This window comes from Monodelphis domestica, chromosome 4 (genome assembly GCF_027887165.1).
Source record: "Monodelphis domestica isolate mMonDom1 chromosome 4, mMonDom1.pri, whole genome shotgun sequence".
In the NCBI taxonomy this organism is placed as follows: Eukaryota; Metazoa; Chordata; class Mammalia; order Didelphimorphia; family Didelphidae; genus Monodelphis; species Monodelphis domestica.
The window spans coordinates 434,087,384-434,111,990 of NC_077230.1; the positions used below are offsets into that span (position 1 = coordinate 434,087,384).

Consider the following 24,607-nt stretch of genomic DNA (forward strand, 5'->3'; position numbering starts at 1 on the left):
AGCCTGAGCCCAGCAGCCCTGCAGACAGACACCCAGACACCACCAGACAGTTCTCTGCCTGTAATGGCTGATCCTGTGCTCAGAGGCTGCTGCTGACTTCTGTGGCCTCCTCCAGGGCAGGAGGGGTTCCTGGGCCTCCCCCAGGCCTCTGGAGGGTCTTTGGACCTCTGGGCTGGGGCGGTGCTGAAGGAGACCCTCCTCAGCTGGCCCAGAGGCCCAGGAGACCCCGAGGAAGCAGCTCTGTTCCCCTCCCCCCCCCCCAGACCCTCTCTGGACCAGCTTCCCCACAGCCCCAGCTCAGGCTCTTATTGTCCGGATATCACCATGGGGGAAACTGAGGCAAAGGCTGGGAAGGGCCTTGGCCAGGCTCCCCCAGCTGGGCCGTGTCTGAGGCCAGGTTTGAGCCCAGATCTTGGGGGTTCCAAGCCCAGGAGGGCAGCCCCGGAGTCACCAGATTTCTCCTTTATGGAGAGGGTTGGCCCCTCTTTGGGGGAGCCTCTGAGGACCCCTAAAGCAGAAGGAGCAGCAGGAAGTTCAGAGAGATCCCCGGAGGAGGGGAAGCTGTGGGAGGGGCCTGGGCCTGGAGGGTCAGCAGCTGCCCTGTGCCTCAGTTTCCTTTTCTGTCAGAAGGGGGATCCTGGCACCCCCCTCAGGTCCTGGGGAAGAATGGATCCATTCAATGATCAGTCAATCAGTAGACACTTATTAGGCACCTGCTGTGTGCCCGGCTCTAGTCTGAGGCAGCCTCCAGTGGAAAGAAGGAGCAGCACGCCAGGGCTGGAGGGGAGAAGGCTGCAGCCTCCCAGCTGGGGAACATTTCCTATATGACCCCTCCCCCATCAGGAGGCTTAGCCCAGGGACCAAGGCAGGAGAACTCCATTTCCCAGAATGCCGTTTCCTGACTTCTTAGTGTAGGTTCCTCGCTGCTGTGGAAGCCCCAAAGCATGCTGGGAACCCCGCCGTGGGCAGGCTTGGCTACTGGAAGTCTCACCTATGTGCTTCTTGGACCCTTGCTGGGTTAGAGGGGGAGGGGAGGGAGTCAGTGAGTGGCGGCGCTCCGGGCTTCCCGCTCTGGCAGCTGAGACTTTCTCCTCCCTAACTTTTGGGGACCGGGAAGACCCGGGTGGACCCGTTCCTGCTTACTGAGCTGGGAGGGGGGACGCGTGTGCGCATGTTCGCTGAGAGAGGGGGAGTAGGAGCCACTTGTAAGGGCTTGTGGTGGGGGGAGGGGCTGTCCGTCAACTTAAAGTTCCCCAGAAAAAGGGACAAACCCGGAAGTGCCTGGTCAGGCCGGAGGCTCGGTTTGTCTCCTGAGCTTTGGCTGCGCTTTGTCTCCCCTCCCCAAGGGAAGCCAGGAGGCAGCTAGGGGCGGGGCTGCTCCGGCCTCTTCACCAGAGTCAGGTCAGAACACACCCGGGGAGAAGCAACCCTCCGGAGTCTGTCAGAGGGCAGCGGGGCTGCCCGTACCCACATGCCGGGGAAGGAAATGCCAGCCCGCTCTCCCCGCCCCCACCTGATTCCCCTCCGCCATTCCACCGGAAGCCCCCCTTCAGTCTCCCCGAATCCAACCAGTGCAGTTTCTGAATAGAAGGAAGCCAACCATGACGTCAGAGGGGGCGGGGCGTCTTCCGGGCCATCCCGTGCCCTTCCCAGTCTGAGGCTCCCAGGTCCCCTCTGAGACCGGGGATCCCCTGGGAGCCCCTCTGAGCCCTCCACCTCTCCCCCTCCCCCCAGACGCACACAGAGCACGTCTCCCCCCTCAGGGCTGCCACCCCGGAAGCACCCCAGGGTGGCCAGCGGGAATGGCCCCCGGCACCCCGAGGGCCCCCTCCCAGGTCAGTGCAGGGGAAGGAAAGGGCTAGAAGGGCTCCAGCCAGGCTCCTCCTCCGGGCCAGAGGGCACGCGGGGTAGGGGGGCTGCTTCTCGGGTCAGGCCGTAGCTCAGCCCCCGCCAGGCCTTTAGACCTCTTTAGACAGTGAGAAGTGGGGGCGAGGCGGGCGGGCGCTGCCCAGCACATCCAGCACCAAGTTCTTGCCTCCTCCTGAGCTTCTCCCCACAGTCCCTGCTCACAGCCCCTCCCCCCTGGCCACAGGATGGGTTCTGTGATAGGTTCTGGGAATGGGGGGGTGACAGACAGCCTTGGGCTTCCCCAGCCCCAGGAGGAAGAGCCTGTCAGGGCTGGCACCGAGCTGGGCACAGGGGCTCCAGGGGAGGGGGCTGTGCTGGCCAGGGAGAGCTGCCCCCGGGAGGAGAGCAGGTGGGGAGGGAGGGGGGGGAGGCGAGGCGGGGCCTGGCAGGAAGGTGCCTTCAAAGGGCTCTTCTGGTTCCTGAAGGCCAGTCAGGGACAGGGCAGCCCCCTGAGCTGGGTGAGACCCGGCTGTGCCCGGCCTGGGGGGTTTCTGCAGTTCCTCTGTGTTTGTTCCTTCCGTGGAGAACATTGCGAGGGTCAGAGACGTCTCTGAGCCATTTTTCTGAGCTCAGAATCCAAAATTTCTCTGTGGTCAGTGACAGCTGCAGGTGCCCCCCCAATTCCCCCCCCCAAGGGTCCCCAGAGCCGGGGCAGGTGTTTGTGGGTGTCTGACGGTTCCTCAGCAAAGTCCTTGCCAGGCTGGAGGGTGCAGAGGAGGGCAGCAGGCGGGTGAACAGAGGGCTTTGGTCAGGGTTGGAGCCTTTGATCCGAGTTCTTAGTTCTGCACAAGCTTAAGAGAGAATTTAATGAAAATAAAGCTGTTATTCTTCCCGCAGACGTCTTCCATATCTGTCATTGCTCTAATTTTTTACATATTTTCCCCCGCAGTTCCAGGATCCTTGTTCTCTCCATCCCACCTTCCCTCCCTTCTCCTGGATTGACAGGCGATTCCACAGGGTTCTCCCTACATTATCACTCACAATCTAGTTCCGTGTTATTCACTTTTGTAACAGAGTCATCTTGGAGACCCCAAACTGCCAATCCTGTAACCGTAGAAACAAGTGATAAATCATTGGTTTTCTTCTGGATTTTCTCCTATAATAATGCATCAAATTCCATCCCTTCCAATCCTGTGGCCACTATTCCGCTGTTTAGCTTGACATCTTGTACACAATTACTGAAATATCTGGGAGTTACTTGTAAAAACTGCAGTCACTTATCTAAAGGATTGCATGTGACCACCTGGTTCGTGATGGGTAATATAAAGGCAATAAAACACTTTTCCTTTCCACGTGCATAAGATCAGTTGTAGGAAGTCCAAGAATGAATCTGCATCAATCAAGTTTTCTTGCAGAAGGTGAGACTTGAATCCAGACCTGAAGGAATCCAGTGTGCTCAGGAGGCAGAAACTAGTGGGGATAGTCAGTAAAGGCTCAGGGAAGAGGCTGAATGAAGAACCTGGGAAAATGCAAAGTCAGGAGTTGGAGGCTATTGTGTGAGGAACAAGAAAGATCCCAGTGTCACTGGATTCATGGAAGGGAATAAGGGGAGAGGGAAGCTTTCAGGGTGACCAGCCTTATAGGTGGCTGCTGTAATAGATATATTTCTGAGGGTGTGTATTGATATATACTAAATGACTAATGGATCAACTTTGTCTACCCTCCTCCCATTTTCCTCCCTCTTCAGAAGCCTTTCAGTTTCCCCCTCCCCCTCTTTCTTTCTCCTTCAAGTCACTCGGGGTGAACTATGATGCTTTAGAGAAAATAATCTACTCTTTTCTTTAACTCAAGTAAGAGTTTATTGGGGAAGACAGGAAAGGATGGAGGATAAGTTAAGAGGGATAGGGTTTTCCCTATTGTCTACAAATGAGGGTTAGGAGGATTTTGGGAGAAATAGTAATCCAGTCACTCTTGTGAACCATAGTCAGTCAGAGAGAGATAGAAGGACTTTAGGCCTTCTTTCTTCCAATCAAAATCAGGTCATCTCCAACTTGATTTGACTCAAGTCCCAGAGATACCAAAGCTTCTTTCTCCACATCAGCCAGAAGCCCAAAGCCCAGTCCAGCCCAGTTCAGCCCTTGACTTGGCTCCAATTGCTTTCCCAGTAACATTCCAAAGTGGAATCTTCATTTTGACTGACAGCTTTTGTGCTCAGCTTTCTGTCTTGCATGCATTGTAAATTCTCTCCTCCACATCCCTCCCTTTTTTGTCTTAAAAAAATTGCAACCTCAATTTTTAATGATTCTTACCTTTTATATATTTCTAACTAATTCTGAACCTTGTATTATTTAAATATTCCTTTACCCTCCAAAATAACAAATCCTATACTTAGCTTAGCTCTTCTGTCTGCCCAGTTCTATGTTAAGTTTGAGTATAGGAAAATGGTTTAGGTAATAGGGACTTACATGAACATAGTTTTGACATAACGACAAATCATGTAACAATTCTCAAGCCATTCCAACGATTTCAGTAACATTTTGAATATGCAATGGTCTTATCTCCTAATGTCTATAATTCAACTAAGTAAAATTTTCTAGTACTACCAATTGCTAAAATAAAATCATAATGCAACCTAACTTCTATACTTCAGTAGATCTATGTCTGTCTCTACTTCCCTTAGACTTTAAACCAATGCTCCAAGTTGTCCCAATAGTTAGTCATTAGAATATAAATACATTATCCTAATATAGTTAGCTTGTTAGTACATTAGTATCTACATGTGTACATAAGTAGTTTCTATACAGATTTACATATGTACATCCATGTACATTGTTCTAGATTTCTGTGTAAACTCATGCAGATAAGAAATATGTTTGTCTCTTTGAATTTTCCACAGAAATTCATCAGTATGACGTTTGTGTTTTGTAGCTATGCTGTATGTTGTACAGCCCATTCCATGAGATATCTTCCAAATTCTATTTCTATGTAGCATGTGTATGCATCTATGTGTTAACATGTATGACGCATTCTTACATATCCTCACAAGCCCAAAATTTCATAGTCCTTCCATGTCCTTTGGTGTGGATTGTATAAACTCTATCTTCATCATCTGGTCAGCATGCCACTCTGGTTATCTGCAACTCTTGATTGTTCTCCTGTGTTCTTCAATTCAGGAACAAACTGGAACAATCAGGAACTTGCATGTGTGTAAGGTTTTTACATGTGCATGTATGTAAGATTGAAATTTTCATTGTGCGTGGAAGTATGCTATGAATTCTTCATGAATGCTTGTCAGAATTCATCAGTTCTTCATGTGTGGAAGTAAACATTACATGTGTTCATCTTCATGCGTGGATGTAAGCTTTACATATGTTTATCTTCATGCATGGAACTAAGCTTTGCTCATGTTCATCTTCATGGGTATATCTAGGCATTATAGTATTGTACATACGTTTTTAGAATTTTATTAAGAATGTGAATTTGAAGTTTGCTTATTATTATTTTTTTTGCTGTTTGAGTTTTCCACAAGGATTATGTACGTTTTACTTTAGTTCTGTCTTGGAGATAGGATTTGGATGTAATGTATTTCGACTGGTCATGGAGTTACCTTTGCATTTGAGATAACATTGTTTCTGTTACTAATGTAGGTGGATAATTTGTATAGAATATGTAGAGATTTTTCTTTGGCTGCTAACTTTAAAATGCATTTTTTTCATTCTCTCTTTCATTGGTTTTGCAGTGATTTCCTTTGTTTCCCATACATAGGCTTTCATTGATAGGGACTGTTATTGATTTCTTCTAGGGCTATTTGTGTTGCTTCTCATTTCTAGAGCTTTTTTTTTTTTTATTACCAGATGTCCTTTGTATGTAACTTCATTGATGACATGATCACATTGTTGTTTCTTGTGAGGTATCTGAAACTATGAGGTAATATCTTCATGGTATCCCCTCCCTCTCTTCCTTCCCCGGTAGAGACTGTTTAGGTTGAAGGTTGAGAGATTTTGATCACCTGTTTCAGTTCTCAACTATAATTTGATGTTAAAGTCTTTAATAACAAATTCATCCAATATGAATTGATGCTTCCATAGCATTCTAGGTGTTTGTGTCTGTCATAGTTATGAAGTTGGAGTTTCTGCTACAAGCTTAGGAGTGTTCTTTTTGAATTACTTAGTTGTTCTTTTGCTGGAGTATTTTCTTTCTTCTACCTAAACCTAATCTTCATTCTCATAAGGTCTTGTGACAAGGAAATCACTTTAAAAAACTGATATATATTAATTTAAGGTCGTCAAGGAATTCAGCTATGTAATTCCTAAATGAAAACTCAAGTCAGCCATCAACCTTTTATAGAGTTTAATTATAAACAGGAGGAAGAAAGGAATTAGAGAGAGAGAGAGAGAGAGAGAGAGAGAGAGAGAGAGAGAGAGAGAGAGAGAGAGAGAAAGGGGAGAGAAGGGAATAGGGCTTAAATACCCCCTCTGTTTAGGCTGGGCCAAAAGGCCCAAGCCCTTAGATAGCTGGGGCAAAGAAAGGAGATCAGTCCCTATTACTCACGTGACCAAAATGGAGAAACAGTCTCCGGGGCCTCCACCTCCAGCTTCCTTCAGAGCAAGCTTCTCAGAGCACCTCTCCAACCACTCAGAGCCAAAACTCTCCCACCACCCCCTCAATCCTCAGACCCCTCTCTCTTTAAGGAAACCATCCAAGTTCCCTCCCCTCAGTTCTCACATCTACCAATCACTGTCCATCATTTTCCCTGTGCCAATGGTGGCTCTAGCTTAACCCAGGACCGCCCAGAGGTCTGTGGCTTTGCACATGTCTGTTGAAGGTCATATTCTCAAATAATTAAATCTTGATCTTTTGCTACAGCCCTTCCTAAATCCTGTTACCTTGAGTAGGGTAGAGATTGGAATAATTAAATTTTGATCTATGCTGCAGCCCTTCCTAAATCCTGTTAGGACTGAGTGGGGTGGAAATTGTATTTTCCAAGACCTGTTTCTGTCATTCCAAGTATCTCTATTGTATCAATTCTAAAATCAATCATGACTCAAAGAAATTCCTGTTCTGTGCTTAAGAATAGGTCAAAGCCCTTTCCATTGTTCAGCAAAAGGTTTCTGTCCTTAAGTAATCTTAAGAAGGGAGGAGGAGGAACCTCCCTTGTCAATGGGGTTCACATTCCAATAGCCAAGACCCACTATCAATAGGAAATTTTCCAAGTATGAAATTTCCCAATGGCGAAATTTCCAACATTTATAAGTCTAAGAAATTTTAAGGTTTACAGTATGTCACCCCATGGAACTTCAACAAATCTTGGTTTCACTCCTACTGCATGAATAGTATTTGTCATGTTTTTGAAGTTAAAGAATAGAAGTGAAATTGTTTATCTATCTCTCCTCCTCCAGTTCTTTAATATGTTCCTTGATTTCCACCTTCCCATTCAAAATTTGTATCTGTACAAGCCATGTAATTCAACTATTCTATAAAGTCATTTTTATTATCAACCCCTAATCTTGCATAAAGTTCTTCTAATTTTATGCAACTTGTTCTACGCCCAAAGAATTTCTCATCATCATTATCTTGGTTAGATTTTGAGTGTACTGGTTTCAGGTATTCAATTTTCTCACTTGTGTCCCACACATCCCCTTCTTTCTCTACCTCTTCATAAAGCTTATAAAATTGGTAAGGCATTTGTTCTAAATCATCTTGATCCATTATTATTACACCCTCTGGTATTCGTTCTGGTTCTGTATCTGGATCTGACTCACTGAATCCAATCATTATGTTATTCTTTGGATTTTGTTCAGTGCCATATAAAATTGTGTCAGATGTTGCTAACTCTAGCTTTGTGTATTGATCTAAGCCTATGTCACCAGCTTTTTCTCAAGTCAGTTTCTGGTTGTTTTTTATTGCCAAGCTTTAAATTTTCATTTTAATTTGGTAAACTTGATGGTATGGGGTTATTTTCTTCTTGCACATATTCTATATTGTTACTAATATTTATAGATCCTACTCTATCATCAGTCTAAGGTTTACGTTCATCTTCACCCTCTTTTGACTGTAGAGATAGGAATCTGTCCCTCTTTGTTATGTTGTTCTGGGAATGAGTTCAGTACATCTGCATGTTCCCCTGCATCATCTGTAGGATGTGTGCCTTTATTTTTTCCCACAGTAGTACATACATATGTTTCTGGCTGTGTAGTTAAGGTGTGTATTTCACCATTTCACCACTGAGTCACTGTTCATTCCTTTGCTACCTTCTGCCAGCTGTGTGTTAGGAACAGCTAATTCTTTTTGATTTAAATTCATTTCCTATGAAGTCTCCATATGAGGTTGATGGTACTATATTCTCTACTACATTGGAATTTGAATTTAAATCATAGCTATTGGTTATCTCACATAAGTTTATTTGGTCAGATTCCCCTCTGCCACTTAGAATGTTGGCTTCAAGCCTGCCATTTGAATACTTGGCTTTCTTTCAGTTACTAACACTTCCTTTCTATTCCCCTTTTCAAATTCAACTGTCATGTCTCCTCCATTACTTTGAGTAAGATTATTGTTTTCAAATGTAATGTCAGCTACATTTTCAGTCAATTTTGTATCCTCTAAATCAGTCATTGATGGATGGAAAATTTCAGCTTCTGTATTCAAATGAGATGGTTTTTCTAAAGTTATCTGTGCCATATAACTATTGGACGAATTAACTGAGTTTGTTGAGATGTCATGCAAATATGTGAATGGTTTCAAAGCATTTTCATCTTTAGTAACAGTAACCCGTAGGGAATTGATATTTTGTTTCTATGTACCTACAGCTCACTAACTCTTCCTTGAGATTTTTGTGACTGTCTTTTTCTTTTACACAATTCAATCCCAGAGCCCTCTCTGCAGTGAAAAAAAATTCTCCAAGAATGATTTGACTTCATTTGCACTTTTTTCCTGTGTGGTTACTATACAGCCCTTCTCTAAGTCTCTTATCTCAGTTGCTATTTGAGACATGATTTCTTTTATTTCTCCATCTATCTCTTTTAGTAGTCTCTGCCTTTCTCTTGATTTATTGCATATGCTATCACTCACAGATTCACTTTCTTGCACAAATTTTTCACCATTTCTTATCTTTTCTCTACCATTTTTAACAGCAGCCTCTTTTTCACTATCTGTTCTATCTCCATGTTCCAAACTATATACATTAAAGGCCTGGCTTCATAATTCTTTCCTAACTATGTCTGAATATTTAGGTTTGGCTCCAGATTTAATGGCCTGTTGCATCTCTTCTAAATCAGATGCTTGCTTTGTGGATTTGAGCTTACAATGAGAACAGCAAGTGGAATTTTGCTTTTTATATCTAGCTTGTGTGTCCTTCTTCTTAATTTCATGTTTCTTCTTCAGAAACAATCTTTTATCAAGTGTCCTCTCCTGTGGCAGAAAAATCATTGCCTAGTTTCTCTGCACTGTTTTTGGTTTTGTGTAACTGGTAACTGGTTTTGTGTAAGTCCTAACAGTGTTTAGTTTCTTGATTTCGTCTCTCCTTTTCTTTTAGATTTTTCTGTTATTTCTAATTTATCTTTTAAATCTTGCATTTGTTTATGCTGTTCTGAATGATTATCATGGAGGTAAGTAGTTGTTTCATGTAGTTCTATGAGACTGACAGTGTCATATTTAGGAAAATAGTGTTTAAAAAAGTTCTTTAAATGAAGTGTGCAGCCCCTCAAAAACTGTCATCTCACGTGACTAGAAGATTCCTCACTATAAGCTTCTAGACCCAATGTTGATTCTGCCATTTCTGAGAGATGATCAATGAATGTGACTGGATGTTCCCCTTTATTCTGCATGAGTTTATCAAATCTGGCCCATGCATTAGGCTTCAAGCAACACTGCTTTATAGCTTGGAGCAAGTCTTCCCTACATTTCCTTTAGTAGGACATGCTAGTGGGGTTTGCAAAATCTAGATCTTCCCTTTGCTCCTCAGTGGGCCAACTAGTTAGGTTGTGATCTGTCCTTGTCTTCTCAAGGAATTGCCATTGCTCATATGGGATAAATAGTTCAGACAGGAGAATCTCTACATCTTCAAAGTCTGGGTCAAAGATCCTAAAAGCACGTTTCAGTTCTTTCTGCATCTTAAAAGTTTGTTCTTCGAAATTTGGAAAACGTCTTTTCAGGGATTCAAGTTCCTTGAGTTCCAAGTTGTAAACTGCCTATGGACTTTAGATTGTATTATACCAGTTGTACTTGATAGCTTGGTGACCTCCTTCAGTGGACAAATTTTTTTCTGGTTCACTATCAGACTTAGTATCCTTGTCACCCTCATTTCCCTTAGCATTGATCTTAGATTTCCTTGCCTTTCTTTCTTTTTCTTTGGGTGCACTGTCTGCCTGGCTATTATTCTTGTCTTTAATCTGGTGAAGCTCTTTTTCTTTGATTAATTCCTGTGAGGATAATTTTAGTGTTTTGACTTAAATCTAGACTTTAATGGTTGCCAGGGATGATTCCCAAATAATAAAATACCCAAGTCAGTTGGGAATTATAGAGATTTTAATTAATATAGACAGAAGGAATTAAGGAAGAGAGAGATGGAGAGAGAGTGAGAGAGACAGAGTGAATTTAAACTGCTCTGGCTCAGTCTGAGCCAGGCAGTAGTTAAAGGCTTTGGCCAAAGTGGCCTCCCTGAGCCTGAGGGTAAGGGAGTCAGTTTTATCACTCACCACAAGACCTTCTCCAAGCTGGGTTCCAGTCCTCCACTCAACTCATTCTCCTGAACTGAGTTCAGAACCCAATTCCACTCCGAACTGAATTGCCTGAACTGACTTTTTACCCATCCTTTTAAAGAAATTTTCTCTCATGTTACCTCCCCTAAATTTTTACGCCTACCAAATCACAGTAGACGCTTTTTTCAGGACTGCCCATTCTTAGTTCACACCACTGTAGTTCTTACCTTCCCTGGTTAGATTATATCTTCTGAGTACTTCACTCTTCTTTGTTATGCTTGCCCTTTGTGAGTTACTTGACCTTTTTGTGATTAATTTAGCCTTTACAGGTACTTAACAAACCTTTTTGTATTAGATCTAAAAATAGACTTAGCTTAAGGTTCTAGCTTCACTATAAGTTATGAGTTAAGTACCATCATTGTTCAATCAGGAGTTTACAACTTTATCTTCCCCTAAAGTATATTTAAGTATAGGTGGAGTAATGTAAAGTTTCGAAGACATTCCTAATTCTCCTACACCAGGTATCTCCATTGTTACAATAAGGAAATAGCTAAATCAAATCTTCTAAAGTACAGTCTGAGTAGTTTTTAAGATTCACAATCCTCCCTGGTGATTATTGGGAGACTAGTCTCCCCATTGATCATTCCACATAATCATCTTGTAGTCCTAAAACACTTCAATCTACAGGTGTATATAGTATTCAATTTTCTAAGAAGAAATTACAGTAGTTAGGGAGGAATAGAAAAGAAAGAAAGCAAAACCAATGATTGCTAGTCACATTGACAAAAAGCCAATTGGGGGCAGTCCCCTTTGGCATAAGAGTATACATACAAAACAAATGCATTCAACCCCACACAGTTCAAATCACCACTTCTCAAAGTTCACTCTGGATCTTCTGGTGCAGTGTGTAGTCTGTGCAGGCATCTTCATGGCACCATCTCAAAACAGTTCACTTTCTGGATTTGGAGAGGTAGCATGTTCCTTACCCTAAAATTACTTTCAAAAGAATTTAAACTTTGTATTATAGGATGATACTATAGTTTCTCTCCCCCCACCCCCAGGCCCCAGAGGATGGTGACAAACACAGACCACTCAGGGGTGCATGGCTGAGTTATGAGGTATATGATCAATTAGCAAGAGAATTACCCCATTTAATTACAGTGGCACATAAATCCACTCATATATCACATGGGTTGCTGTGTGACATTAAAAAACAAAACCTTAGAATCTAATGGATATTTGTCATAAGTTTTACAGATGTAGCAAATCTTTCAACCTTGGTTGAGATATTAAAAAAGAAGTCTATTACTGCCATGAGTACAGAATGTGTCAGAGGAGCCCAGAAAAGACACAAACCTCTCTACTGTTTATATTAGGTCTAAAAACGCCACCAAGAATCTTGATCTTTGGGCTGCAATTGATTGAAAGGCAGGGGGTAGAAGATTCATTTTGAATGTAGACACTTCTGCCAAAGGGAACTGCCCCCTTATTGGTTTTTGTCAATGTGCTCAGCCAAACATTGGTTTTGCTTTCTCTCTTCTATTTCCCTCTTATCTCTAACTAATGTAGTTTCTTTTTTGAAGGTGCAATTTTGTATGCACCTGTAGTTAGAAGATTTTTGGAGATACAAGATGATTATATGAAATGATCAGTTGGGGAGACTAGTCTCCCAAATGATCATCAGGGGAGATTGTGAAGATGGGTTTAATCTGTACCCTATTTATTCTTTAGATTTTATCCATCAGGAATGTATACACCCCCAATGAAGGATTAAGTGGGGGAGGAGGGAGGTCTGGCCCAGGTGTTCTGCCAACTGACATATCAGAAATAACTGGCTGCCCCCCGGGCATCTGAAGCTAAGTTCAGGCTGCCATTGGTACATGTAAACATAGACCACAGGCACAGGAAGTGATGCCAAGAACTGTCTTTAAATTTGGTGGTCACTTCCTGTGAGAGAACTTTGAACTTGGCCTTGGACGATCTCGGGCTTGAGACCTCAGTCTGGGAACTTTAGCCTGACACTTGGGTGTGTGAGTGAAAAAGACTAACTCCCTTTACGTGGCTTTTCTGGAGACACTAGCCTCTGGAGAGGCCCCTTGAATTGGAGGAGCCCCCTGTGGTTGGAAGCCTAATTTAATTAATCCTCTGGGCCCCCTTTGTTGGGGCCTCTGAAGCCCTGCCTGGTTTGGACCATCACGGAGTAACACTTTCACTCTCTCTCACTCTCTCTCTCTCTAAATACTGGTTAGGAGCAACAGTGAGATAGGGAATAGAGCATAGGATGAAGGGCAATTCACGGTAATCATAACCACTGAATGTGAATGGGATGAACTCACCCATTAAACAGAAGCACATAGCAGAGTGGATTAAAAACCAGAATCCTATACTATATGTTGTGTACAAGAAACACATTTGAGTCAGGGTGGCACACAGAAGCTTTGTATTAGTTAAGAAGGCTGGTGGCCAATTGTAATAACTAAAAATTAAATTATGAGGCTATCAGTAGCTTTAGCAATTTAGTTTAGCATTATCAAAAACTACATTACTGAATAAGAGACTGAAAGGTGAATCAATGGAATAGACTAGAGGTAAATGAGCTCAGAAGCTAGTGTTAGATAAAACCAAAGATCTCAGCTTTTGGCACAAGAACTCACTATCTTGACAAAAATTGCTGAGATAATTGAAAATGGCATGGGAAAATCAGGTCTAGATCAACATCTCACACTTTATACCAAGATTACTTCAAAATGTGCAAATGACTGCAATATAAAGAATAAAATTATGAAAAAATTAGGTGAAGATAGAATGGTATGTATACCTTTCAGATCTGTGGGAAAGGAAGAAATTTAAGACCAAGCAAGAGATAGAGAACATGACAAGATATAAAATGAATGATTTTGATTACATCAAATTAAAAAGGTTTTGTACAAACTAAACCAGTAAAACCCAAATTAGAAGGAAAACAATAAGTTGGGGGGAAATCTTCATAACAAATCTCTGACAAAGGTTTAATGTCCCCAAAATATAAAGAACTAAGTCAAATTTACCAAAAAACAAAAACAACAACAACAACGAAAAACCCAAGCCATTCCTCAACCAATAATTGGGCAATGGACATGAACAGGCAGTTTTCACAAGAAGAAACCCAGACTATCAATAAGCACATGAATAAGTGTTCTAAATCCCTCCTGATTAGAGAAATGCAAATAAAAAATTACACTGAGGTACTACCTGACACTTAGCAGACTGGCCAATATGGCAGCAAAGGAAAGGGATAAGTGATGGAGGGGTTGTGGTAAAATTGGGACTCTAATGCACTGCTGGAGGAGTTGTGAATTGGTCCAGCCATTCTGGAAGGCAATTTGGAACTATGCCCAGAGGGCTTTAAAATACTGCCTGTCCTTAGATCCAGCATACCACTGTGTAAACCTTGAAATTTCTCAGACTTGTGAATGTTAAAAATTTCCCCATTGGACTGGGAACATTCCCCATTTTGATGAGAAAACTCCTTGCTATGGGAGGACCTCTACTCCACCCATACTTAAGACTGCTTTAGGGGAGAAAACTCCTTGTTAAACAATGAAAGTACTTGGACCCATGCTTATAATAAGGCAAGGAGTTCTTTGAGCCATGCCTGTTTTTTAGAATCGATACAATGAGATGCTAGGTACCTAAAAGGGTTGGGCAAGTTTTCTCTTAATGAGATTAGTTGACTCAGCTATGTTTTCACTGGTCCAGACTTACTGAGGAGATTAGTCGACACAGCAGCATTTTTTCTGGTTCAGACTTACTGAGGAGATTTGTCGACTTAGCAGGAATTCAGATTGGCAGTCCTTTGGAAAATGTCTACAGTGATTGGTAGATGTAAGGACTTAGGGGAGGTAACATAGGAGAAAAACCCCTATATAAGAAAAAGCAGAATCTCTTGAAAGAAAAAATCCTTTTGGAGGATGTGAGAAGGAAATTACTTTTAAAAGACTGATATATATATATTAATTTAAGGTCACCAAGGAATTCAGCTATGTAATACCTAAATGAAAACTCAAGTCAGCCACCAACCTTTTATAGAGTTCAATTACAGACAGGAGGAAGAAAGGAATTAGAGATAGAGAGAGAGAGGGAGAGAGAAAGGGGAGAGAAGGGAATAGGGCTTAAATACCCCTTCTGTTTAGGCTGGGCCAAAAGGCCCAAGCCCTTAGATAGCTGGGGCAAAGAAAAGAGATCAGTCCCTATTACTCATGTGACCAAAATGGAGAAACAGTCTCAGAGGCCCCCACCTTCAGCTTCCTTCAGAGCAAGCTTCTCAGAGCACCTCTCCAAACACCCAGAGCCAAAACTCTCCAACCACCTCAGTCCTCAGACCCCTCTCTCTTTAAGGAAACCAGCCAAGTTCCCTCCCCTCAGTTCTCACATCTACCAATCACTGTCCATCATTTTCTCTGTGCCAATAGTGGATCTAGCTTAACCCAGGACCGCCCAGAGGTCTCTGGCTTTGCACATGTCTGTTGGAGGTCATATTCTCAAATAATTAAATTTTGATCTATGCTGCAGCCCTTCCTAAATCCTGTTAGGACTGAGTGGGGTGGAAATTGTATTTTCCAAGACCTGATTCTGTCATTCCAAGTATCTCTATTGCATCAATTCTAAAATCAATCATGACTCAAAGAAATTCCTGTTCTGTGCTTAAGCATAGGTCAAAGCCCTTTCCATTGTTCAGCAAAAGGTTTCTGTCCTAAAGTAATCTTAAGAAAGGAGGAGAAGGAACCTCCCATGCCAATGGGCTTCACATTCCAATACACTATCAGTAAGAAATTTTCCAAGTATGAAATTTCCCAAGGGTGAAATTTCCAACATTTATAAGTCTAAGAAATTTTAAGGTTTACAAGGATCTCTGATGAGGATCGCTTGGGAAGAATCTCTTGAGAGAGGCTCTGGAGAAGGGAAGCTCTTGGAGGACAATCTCTAAGGAGGTTTCGCTGGAGCTCCTCTGAGGGGACTCTGTCCCTCTGGAGGCTCTGGAGAGAGGCCCTTTGGAACAGTCTCTGGCTGGAAGGCTCTTTAAGGAGGACTCTGGCTGGAACTCTCTTTGGTGAAGTCAACTGAGATGGAGCTGGCCTGGTGTCACTAGAATCCTTGCTTAGACAGACCTTGTGGTGAGTGTTAAAAGAGTGACTGACTGATCTCTCTCTCTTAAAACTCAGGTCTAGGCCATGTTGGCTTAAGGCCCTTCATACTTATTTCCTTTTTCTCTCTTTCTCTCTTTTCTTTAATTCCACATTTGTATTAATTAAAATCTCTATAAACCCAGTTGACTTGGGTATTTGAATAATTGGGAATATTTCCCTGGTGACCACCATATATTTGATTTAAAAACCAAGACACTGTAGTGGAACATATTTTTTGCGGTCAAATTTACTCACCCTCTCTTATATCTATCACAATTTATATCATCCACCATTTTAACTCACTACAGTTTACAACATCACTCTTTTAACTGTTACAGTTTAAGGCCTTCAACCATTTTAAATCTAACAACTGCTAGAGGTTGTACCCCTAAGAGGTAATGCAAATGTTTCTATAAAAATATTGCTAACCAATGTCTGGTGGCAAAAAATTGGAAAATGAGTGGGTGTCCCTCAATGGGGGAATGCCTGAATAAATTGTGCAATCTGATGGTTATGGAATACTATGTGCTGAAAGGAATGATGAACTGGATGATTTCCATGTGAACTATAAAGACTTCCAGGAATTGATGGAGAGAGAAATGAGCAGAACCAGGAGAACATCGCACACAGAGACTGATACAGTGTGGGATAATCCTATGTAATAGATGTTTCTACTAATATCAATACAATGATCCAGGACAATCCCGAAGAACATCTATGAAAGAGTGTGATCCACATCCAGAGAAGGAACTATGGAGCAGAAATATAATACAATTGATCATATGGTTCGATAGGGATATGATTACGGTTTTGGAGTTAAAAGATCACTCTATTGCAAATATGAATGACATGGAAATCAGTTTGGAATAATAATATATGTATAATTCAGAGGATTTGCTCATCAGCTCCAGGATTGGGGAGGGAAAAATTATGACTCATGGAACCATGGGAAAATATTCTCAATAAATAAGTTTTTTAAAAAAGCACATTAAAAAAAGATGTTTACCTGTTCCTTTACTCCTCATATTTAACTTTTCTCTTTGTGTACCTGAATATAAAATGACTGAATATATTCCAGAAACATGTTTTGCTATGGCACATCCTAACCAGTGCTTCCCCAAATTCTCAATATAACATGTTATTGGACATCTTCAGGTTGATGAATTCAGCGTCTGATCCCATATAACTATGGAATCCTCTTCATGGTTTCACCTAGATAATAGTATTTCAGCCTTTTAGAAAATGAAGTAGAGAATTCCTTTGTCTTTGTTTTCTCATTCTCATATTCACTGGTAATATTTTCCCCCTAGAATACACAGTATATGCTGCTTTCTCAGAAACTCTTGAAAGAAATATTGTTACCAGATCAATTCTGACACTTGGGATGAGGAGGAATTTCAGATCACCTTCTTTCTTTCTATTCTACAGAATAGCCCACCTCACTCAGAGAGGACTTACCAACCTCCTGTTTCCATAGGGGAAAGCATTTCAGAGTAACTCACCTCTACAGGTCTTACTCTTCTAATGTCATTCTCACTTTAGACACAAAATGCCTTTGGGTTCTGAATGGCTGGTCTCCAGTGCTGGCTCTGCCACTCATACTCATTAGGAGCTTGAGTAAATCCTTTGTGTGTTTCAGTTTCAGTTATTTGATGAGGGTTGTACTAGTTGGATTCTGGAGGTTCTGATCTGTGTCTCATGACTTTTGCTGATTTAGGGATCAGTAACACTCAAGGATGTCACTGTGGACTTCACCCAGGAAGAATGGATGCTGTTGGACCATTCTCAGAAAGGGCTGTACCTGGAGGTCATGCTGGAGAATGTGCAGAATCTACACTCTGTGGGTAAGGACCATTTCTTCTGTTGACCCTGAAATTCTCATTAAGGAAATGTCTTCATTCCAAGCCAAATATATAGGATTTTGAGCCTTTTTTTATGACTAAGAGGAAAAGTACTAATATTTGCCCTGGGTTCTCCACCTGTCTGATTTTATTTTTAAAAAAAGTTAAATTAATAAGAATCCAAGTCATTCCCTAATTAACAAATGATTAATGGTTATGAATAAGCAGTTTTCAGATCACTTCTTAACCTTGTGGAAACATGTTCCAAATCCTTCTTGATTAGAGAAGTAAGTTAAAAGCCCTCTGAGCTACCACTTTACCCCTTCCAGATTGGCTAACATAACAGTAATGTAAAATTAGAAACGTTGGAATGAATGTGGCAAAATTGGGACACATAATACATTGCTGATCCATCCATTCTGGATAGTGATTTGGAATTACTGTAGAAGTGCCATAAATTGATGCAACCCTTTTGGTCACGCAATACCACTACTAGGTCTCTACCCCAAAGAGATCAGAAAAATTGAAAGGACTTACATGTAGGAAAACATTTGTTATTGGTGTTTTGGTGGTAACAAACAATTAGAAATTGAAGTGATGTGTGTCAGTTGAAGAATGGCTGAACAAATTGTGGTATATAATGGTAATGGAATACTATTATGCTTTAAGAAGTGATTAATGGGATGATTGAAGAAAGACTGACATGAACTGATGCAAAATGAAACAAGCAGAACTAGGATAACATTGTACATAGTACCAGTAATATTGTGGAAAGGTCAACTCTGGTAGGCTTCACTAGTCTCAGCAATTCAATGATCCAGTACAATTCTGAGGGACTTATGACAGAAAGGCTCCAGATAAAGAACTGTTGGAGGTAGAATCCAACTGAAAGCATACAATTATTCATTTATTTGGGGATTTGTTTTGAGATTTTGGTTTTGTGATTACTCACTTACAAAAATAAATAATATGAAAATAAAATTTTAACAGAATTGTAAAAGTGTAGCTCACAGCCCCTAATTCTGCTTAGTCTAGTGAGTTTATCCTTATTCCTCCTTCACTCTTTCCTCAAATTGCAGGCCACATGAGAGGAATGGGAAGGAAAGGAAGAAACATTTCAAAATGTCTGCTCTGTGTCCTCTCCTGGGTAAAGGAGTTCATTCATTTAGTAAAATTCCTATGAGTTTGGTAATCTTGTTGTCCTCAATTCATAGATGAGGCAACTGAGACAAACAGAGGTTAAATAAATTACCCAAGAGCATCTACTTGCCATCCCTCTGAGGATCAATTCAATTTGTTTTTCAGTCTCCCAAGTTCTTTTCTTTTACCCCTTTGCTACCAGCTGCCTTTAATTTCTAGATAGTGGAAGTTGTGGAATGTGCCTATCCTTCTTTTACAAGAGGTAAATAAAGATGGAATTTTCTGATTGCAAATAGGTTTCATGATCTCTGCTGTCTAGTAAATATCCCAACAGTGATTATAACAGAAAGCATTCTGTAGGCCTTTCTTGCATGCTGTTAAAAAGACCATATTTTTTATTTTTCTCCACTAATTCTTTCCTTCTTTCTCATGGCCAGGGCTTCTAGTTCCTAGAGAAAATTTTATCTCCTGTTTTCAGCAAGGGGAAGTACCATGGCTGTTAGAGCAAGAATGTCCAAGGAGCTCCTGTCCAGGTGAGTGAGGTGAAAGCAGATATATAAAGGCTATTATCCCTTAACAGTTCTATCTGTTGTAGTGAAGAGATTACTAGACTTGGGGGCTGGCAGACTAATGCCAAATTATGCTGTTCATTTTCTGAAATGTGGATGGTAGACTCAGTATATATATATATATATATATATATATATATATATATATATATATATATATATATATATATATATATATATATATATACATTTAGTAGGTTTGCATTAAATGAGATAATATCTCCATCTACATAGAAAAGAAGAAAACTTATATTCCACTTTGAAAATTAATTCATAAGAGTTAAAGAGTGAATTTGTGTCTCTCTTAGTATGTAAAATTTACCAAGAATGACAATGTGATAGTGCATCCAAAATGTTTAGAACAGAGTACCTGGAAGGTTAACTGAAATTCACAAAATTTGAGAATAAGCAAAGCATAGCTTTTTAAGAAAGATAGAAAGGATAATGAAGAAAGATTGGATAATGCTTACTCAGGCACAGGGTTTGAATTGCAGTTTAGCTGCCAGGAAGTTGATCACGCTATTCCTCCATTCTTTACTCATGAGTAAAGATGAGTTTATATGAGTTGCAAAGTATAATGAGGATCTTCTGCCTTCCTATGTCACAAGTCCGTTGTGAGGTTTCATTGTTATTGTATATGAAAGTATTTCTAAAATTATCCATCTTGCAGATATGACCCTAATTTTCAAAACTCCTTTTTGCTTGTGGAAATAGAATAAAAATTATTGACTTTCTGCCATGAGAGGAAAGAACATATATTTCTGTATGTCTGTGTGTCCTCCTTCCTCCTGTGTTAATATCATTTTTTGTTTTCTTCAGAGGGAAAAAGTAATTTTGAAGTGAAGGAGATGTTTGAAAAGTTGAGCCATTGTGTGGAAGTATGTGGCCCTCAAAGATTCATGACTGAGGTTCCTTGCGACTTTATTTTGAGAGAAATCTGTGACTCTAATATGAAGGTAAATAAAAATCTAAAGAGTGACTGTGAATTTGATGAAACTGCAGAGAAATTCAGCCAATATTCAGTGCCAAATCGGTATACAAAATTGACCTCGGAGAATGAGTGTTGTCAGGATAGTAAATCCAGCAAATGCTTTCCTGAAGGACTTATTCATTCCTCTGATAAATCTCCTGAAATGCCCATGTATAAAGGCAACTTAGGGAGAATGGCCTTTGGCTGGCATTTAGAACTCATTAAACATCCAAAAAGTAAACCTGTAAAGATGCTTTGTGTGAGTAATAAAGTTAGGAGACCTTTTAGTCAGAACTCTGAGATTGCTGTACATCAAATAATCCAGTGTGGAGAGAAACCTCATGAATGTAAGCAATGTGGAAAGACTTTTACAAAGAGGGGCCATCTTGCTTCTCATCAGAGGATCCACACTGGAGAAAAACCCTATGAATGTAAATATAGTGGAAAGGCTTTCAGAGAGATGAACAATCTTGTTTCACATCAGAGAGTCCATGCTGGAGAGAAACATTATGTATGTACACAGTGTGGAAGGACTTTCACAGAAGGGAGCAATCTTGCTAAACATCAGAGAATCCATACTGGAGAGAAACCATATGGATGTACAGAGTGTGGAAAGGCTTTCACAAAAAGGAGCAGTCTTGCTATGCATCAGAGACTCCACACTAGAGAGAAATCTTATGAATGTAAACAGTGTGGGAAAGCTTTCATCAGTAGTTCTCATCTTTTAAGACATCAGAGAATCCACACTAGAGACAAACCTTATGAATGTAAAGAGTGTGGAAAGGCTTTCACAGAGAAGGGCTCTCTTGTTAGACATCAGAGAATCCACACTGGAGAGAAACTTTATGAATGTAAACAGTGTGGAAAAGTTTTCACAAATAGTTCCTATCTTTTTCGACATCAGCGAATCCACACTGGAGAGAAACCTTATGAATGTAAACAGTGTGGAAAAGCTTTCACGACAAGATACCATCTTGTTAGACATCAGAGAATCCACACGGGAGAGAAATCTTTTGAATGTAAACAGTGTGGAAAGACTTTAACAGAGAGGCGCTCTCTTGTTGCACATCAGAGAATCCACACTGGAGAAAAACCATATAAATGTAATTACTGTGGAAAGGCTTTCAGACTTAGGAGCAGTTTTGCTATACATCAGAGAATCCACACTGGAGAGAAACCTTATGAATGTAAACACTGTGGAAAGGCTTTCACACAGAGGCCCTCTCTTACTAATCATCAGAGAATCCACTCTGGAGAGAAACCTTATGGATGTAAACAGTGTGGAAAGGCTTTCACAGATAGTCGCTCTCTTACTGTACATCAGAGAATCCACACTGGAGAGAAACCGTATGAATGTAAACAGTGTGGAAAAGCTTTCACAACGAGGTCCCAGCTTGTTAGACATCAAAGAATCCACACTGGAGAGAAACCTTTTGAATGTAAACATTGTGGAAAGGCTTTTATAGATAGTGGCTCTCTTACTAAACATCAGAGGAACCACACAGAAGAGAAACCCTATGAATGTAAACATTGTTGGAAGGCTTTCAAACAGAAGACCTCTCTTGTTGTACATCAGAGAATCCACACTGGAGAAAAACCCTACAAGTGTAAACACTGTGGAAAGGCTTTCAGACAGAGGAGCACTCTTGTTGTACATCAGAGAATCCACACTGGAGAGAAACCTTATGAATGTAAACAGTGTGGAAAAACTTTCACAAAAAGGTTCCAGCTTGCTATACACCAGAGAATCCACAGTGGAGAGAAAAGTTATAAATGTAAACTGTGTGGAAAAGCTTTCACAAATAGGTCTAATCTTGTTAGACATCAGAGAATCCACACAGGAGAGAAACCTTATGAATGTAAACAGTGTGGAAAGATTTTCACATGGAAGGGCTCTCTTAATCAAAATCAGAGGATTCATACTGGAGAGAAACATTTTTGTGTGGATTGAAAAATTTGTGCTATTCTCAAGATAACAGTTATTAATGCTTAAGTTAGTAAACCTGGTCTCTACTCTTTCCTGACCTCCCCCATCAAGCTCCCATGAAGACAAGATTAACTCACCCTCCATCTTTCTCCTTGTAGGACAAAAACTTTATAGCCTGTAAATGTTTGGGCTTTTCTTAGACCCTCACATACCACATGATCAAATCTTAAGGACTCTTTTGTCTTATAAATTCTTCCACTTGAATCAAAGGCTTCCTCCAAGTAGTCAAGCTCGATGGCTGGAATGATACTATATACCTATTGTAAAACTTCAGCCCCTGCCAGATAATCTGGTTCCCCAGAACTCCCCTCTTTGTATCTCCGGCTTCTTTTTTGTTTCTTTAAAGTGTTAATTGGCTTGAATTGCATCTATTGTAACTTAATATTCCTATCCCTTATTTCTAAATTTCAAGCATTGTAAAAATTATATCCCTCCAGGGAGGCTTGATTGCTTCAGCATTCTCCTAGAAATAAGGGATTTTTCTGTGAATTTTGGGTGTATTTGTCTTAGGTCAATGGCTTGAAATAATGCTCCATATTTTCTCTCTCTCTCAATAAAACATTGCATCTTAAGTGATGGTTTCCCCAGCCTCTCATATAGTGATTAAAGGGGTTGTACTTTGACATTTTCAAGATCCCCACAATTTTTCCTATTAACATTTTGAATGTATAGAATGTAGAAAGAATTTTCCATAGAAGGTCTCTCTTCCTGCACATCAGAGCATCCATCTTGTAGAGAAAGTTTATTAATGCCATTAATTTGGATAGGCTTACACATAAAGCTCCACAGTTACTTCATGTCAGAAAAGCTTTACTGGAGGGAGACCTCATGAGTGAGACTGATCTTCGAGTTGGCCCTCTTAGCTTTTTTGACATAAGAGGATCCACACTAGGGAGAGCCTTTAGAAATATCATGAACATGGAAAGGCCTTCATGCTAATCATCTCTTATTCTCATTGAGAATTCCCTTTGGATAGAAATCTTATTTCTGTCATGAATGAAGAAAGGCATTGAATTGGAGAGTTCAGAGCTTGTTCAGTAGGAGAAAATGTCTTCTTCCCAGATCAGTTCCAGATGGATATCCTGTAGGAAGGCTTTTAGCCGGAGATCATATCTCTTATTTCATATCAGAAGATTCATAGTACACAAAAACCTCATGAATATACTGAAGTTTTATGTTTTCCTCAGGAGGAGAGTAATGATGATTATTAAGAGAAATGTCAATTATAATAAGTTGGATGGTTCACCCCATATCTGTTATTTTGGGTATTTTAGCAGAAAAGGAAAGTGATAAAAGTTGGAGGAGATGTGGGAAAACTGGGATACTAATGAAATATTGGAGGACTGGTGAACTATTTCAACCCTTTTTTAGGGAGTCGTTTGGAACTATGTTAAATGGGTATTAAATAAAAAACAAGAGGACATGTATATATTTAAAGAAGCACTTAAAGCTGCTCTTTTTGTGGTGATGAAAGAATTGAAAAGTAAGAGGGAGATCATCACTTGGGAAATGACTGAGTAAATGGTGGAATGTGATTGTGATTGAATATTATTGTTTTATAATGAATGAGGACAAGGAGGAGCTCAGAAAACCTGGAAAGATTTGAGAAATGATGCAGACTGAATTTTGTGATACCATGAGAACATTGCATATTGAAATAATTGGAGCAAAACAATTGTGAATTGAGTATTCTTAACAATACATTGATCACAAAGAATTCCAAAGGACTCATAATAAAATATCATCTCATGGAGAAGAGTTGTATCATCAGTACTGACTGACATTCTTTCTGGAATGAAAGTGTATAAAGGGAATGATTACAGGAAAGGCTTCCCCTTGAGCTCATACTTGACTATACATTGTTTACCTCATACTGGAGATAAGAATCAGTGTCCCCAGGAAAGGCACAAACTTCATAGACTTTCCCACAGAGGAGCAAAATATACTAATGGTTGTCATTCTTCCTCACTATTTTCTGGCATTTATCTATTACAGTTATTTTAGGCATTCCCTAGTTAATTGGCACTTATTTTTTTCCTTTTTCCCTTCTGTCATGTATAGATCTTTACCAAAGAAATAAAATAAGAGTGCATGGGGAAGTTGTGGAAGAGTTGGAAACCTGGTCCCTTCTGTTCAGTCTATTCTCTCCAAGGACTCAGGCTCATGATGCAGTTGGTTGATTTCTGGGTCTGAGCAGAAATCCAACCCTTCCAATGAAGTAATGTAAGGGTTAAAATAGGAGTTTTGACAAAATAAAGAAGCAGCTTTTATTGACAAGTTTTAATGAGAATATAATAGAGTTATAAACTCATATTATCCCTTTAAGCCAGAGAAAGAAAACTTCTAGCAGATTTTTACAAATAACAATTTAGTTTGACTAATATAGACAGT

At 40.5% G+C, this 24,607-nt stretch overlaps 1 protein-coding gene across 1 annotated transcript; it reads left to right on the forward strand.

The window, feature by feature from the left end:
• The first annotated feature begins 966 nt into the window (after positions 1-966).
• On the forward strand, positions 967-23,986 carry LOC100616811 (zinc finger protein 260-like). Its single transcript, XM_007503015.3, has 4 exons — positions 967-1,835; positions 17,427-17,553; positions 19,128-19,223; positions 20,079-23,986. The coding sequence occupies exons 1-4, from the start codon at positions 1,803-1,805 to the stop codon at positions 22,178-22,180; spliced, it is 2,358 nt and encodes a 785-aa protein (XP_007503077.2). The 5' UTR covers positions 967-1,802; the 3' UTR covers positions 22,181-23,986.
• Positions 23,987-24,607: the final 621 nt, after the last annotated feature.

What these genes read in the sequence shown, in the direction of transcription:
- LOC100616811 (XM_007503015.3), top strand. Translation starts at nt 1,803, where the DNA reads ATGGCCCCCGGCACCCCGAGGGCCCCCTCCCAG. An exon ending in GCAGAATCTACACTCTGTGG is followed by an intron (nt 17,554 to 19,127) that starts GTAAGGACCATT and finishes TCTCATGGCCAG; the next exon opens with GGCTTCTAGTTCCTAGAGAA. An exon ending in TCCAAGGAGCTCCTGTCCAG is followed by an intron (nt 19,224 to 20,078) that starts GTGAGTGAGGTG and finishes TGTTTTCTTCAG; the next exon opens with AGGGAAAAAGTAATTTTGAA.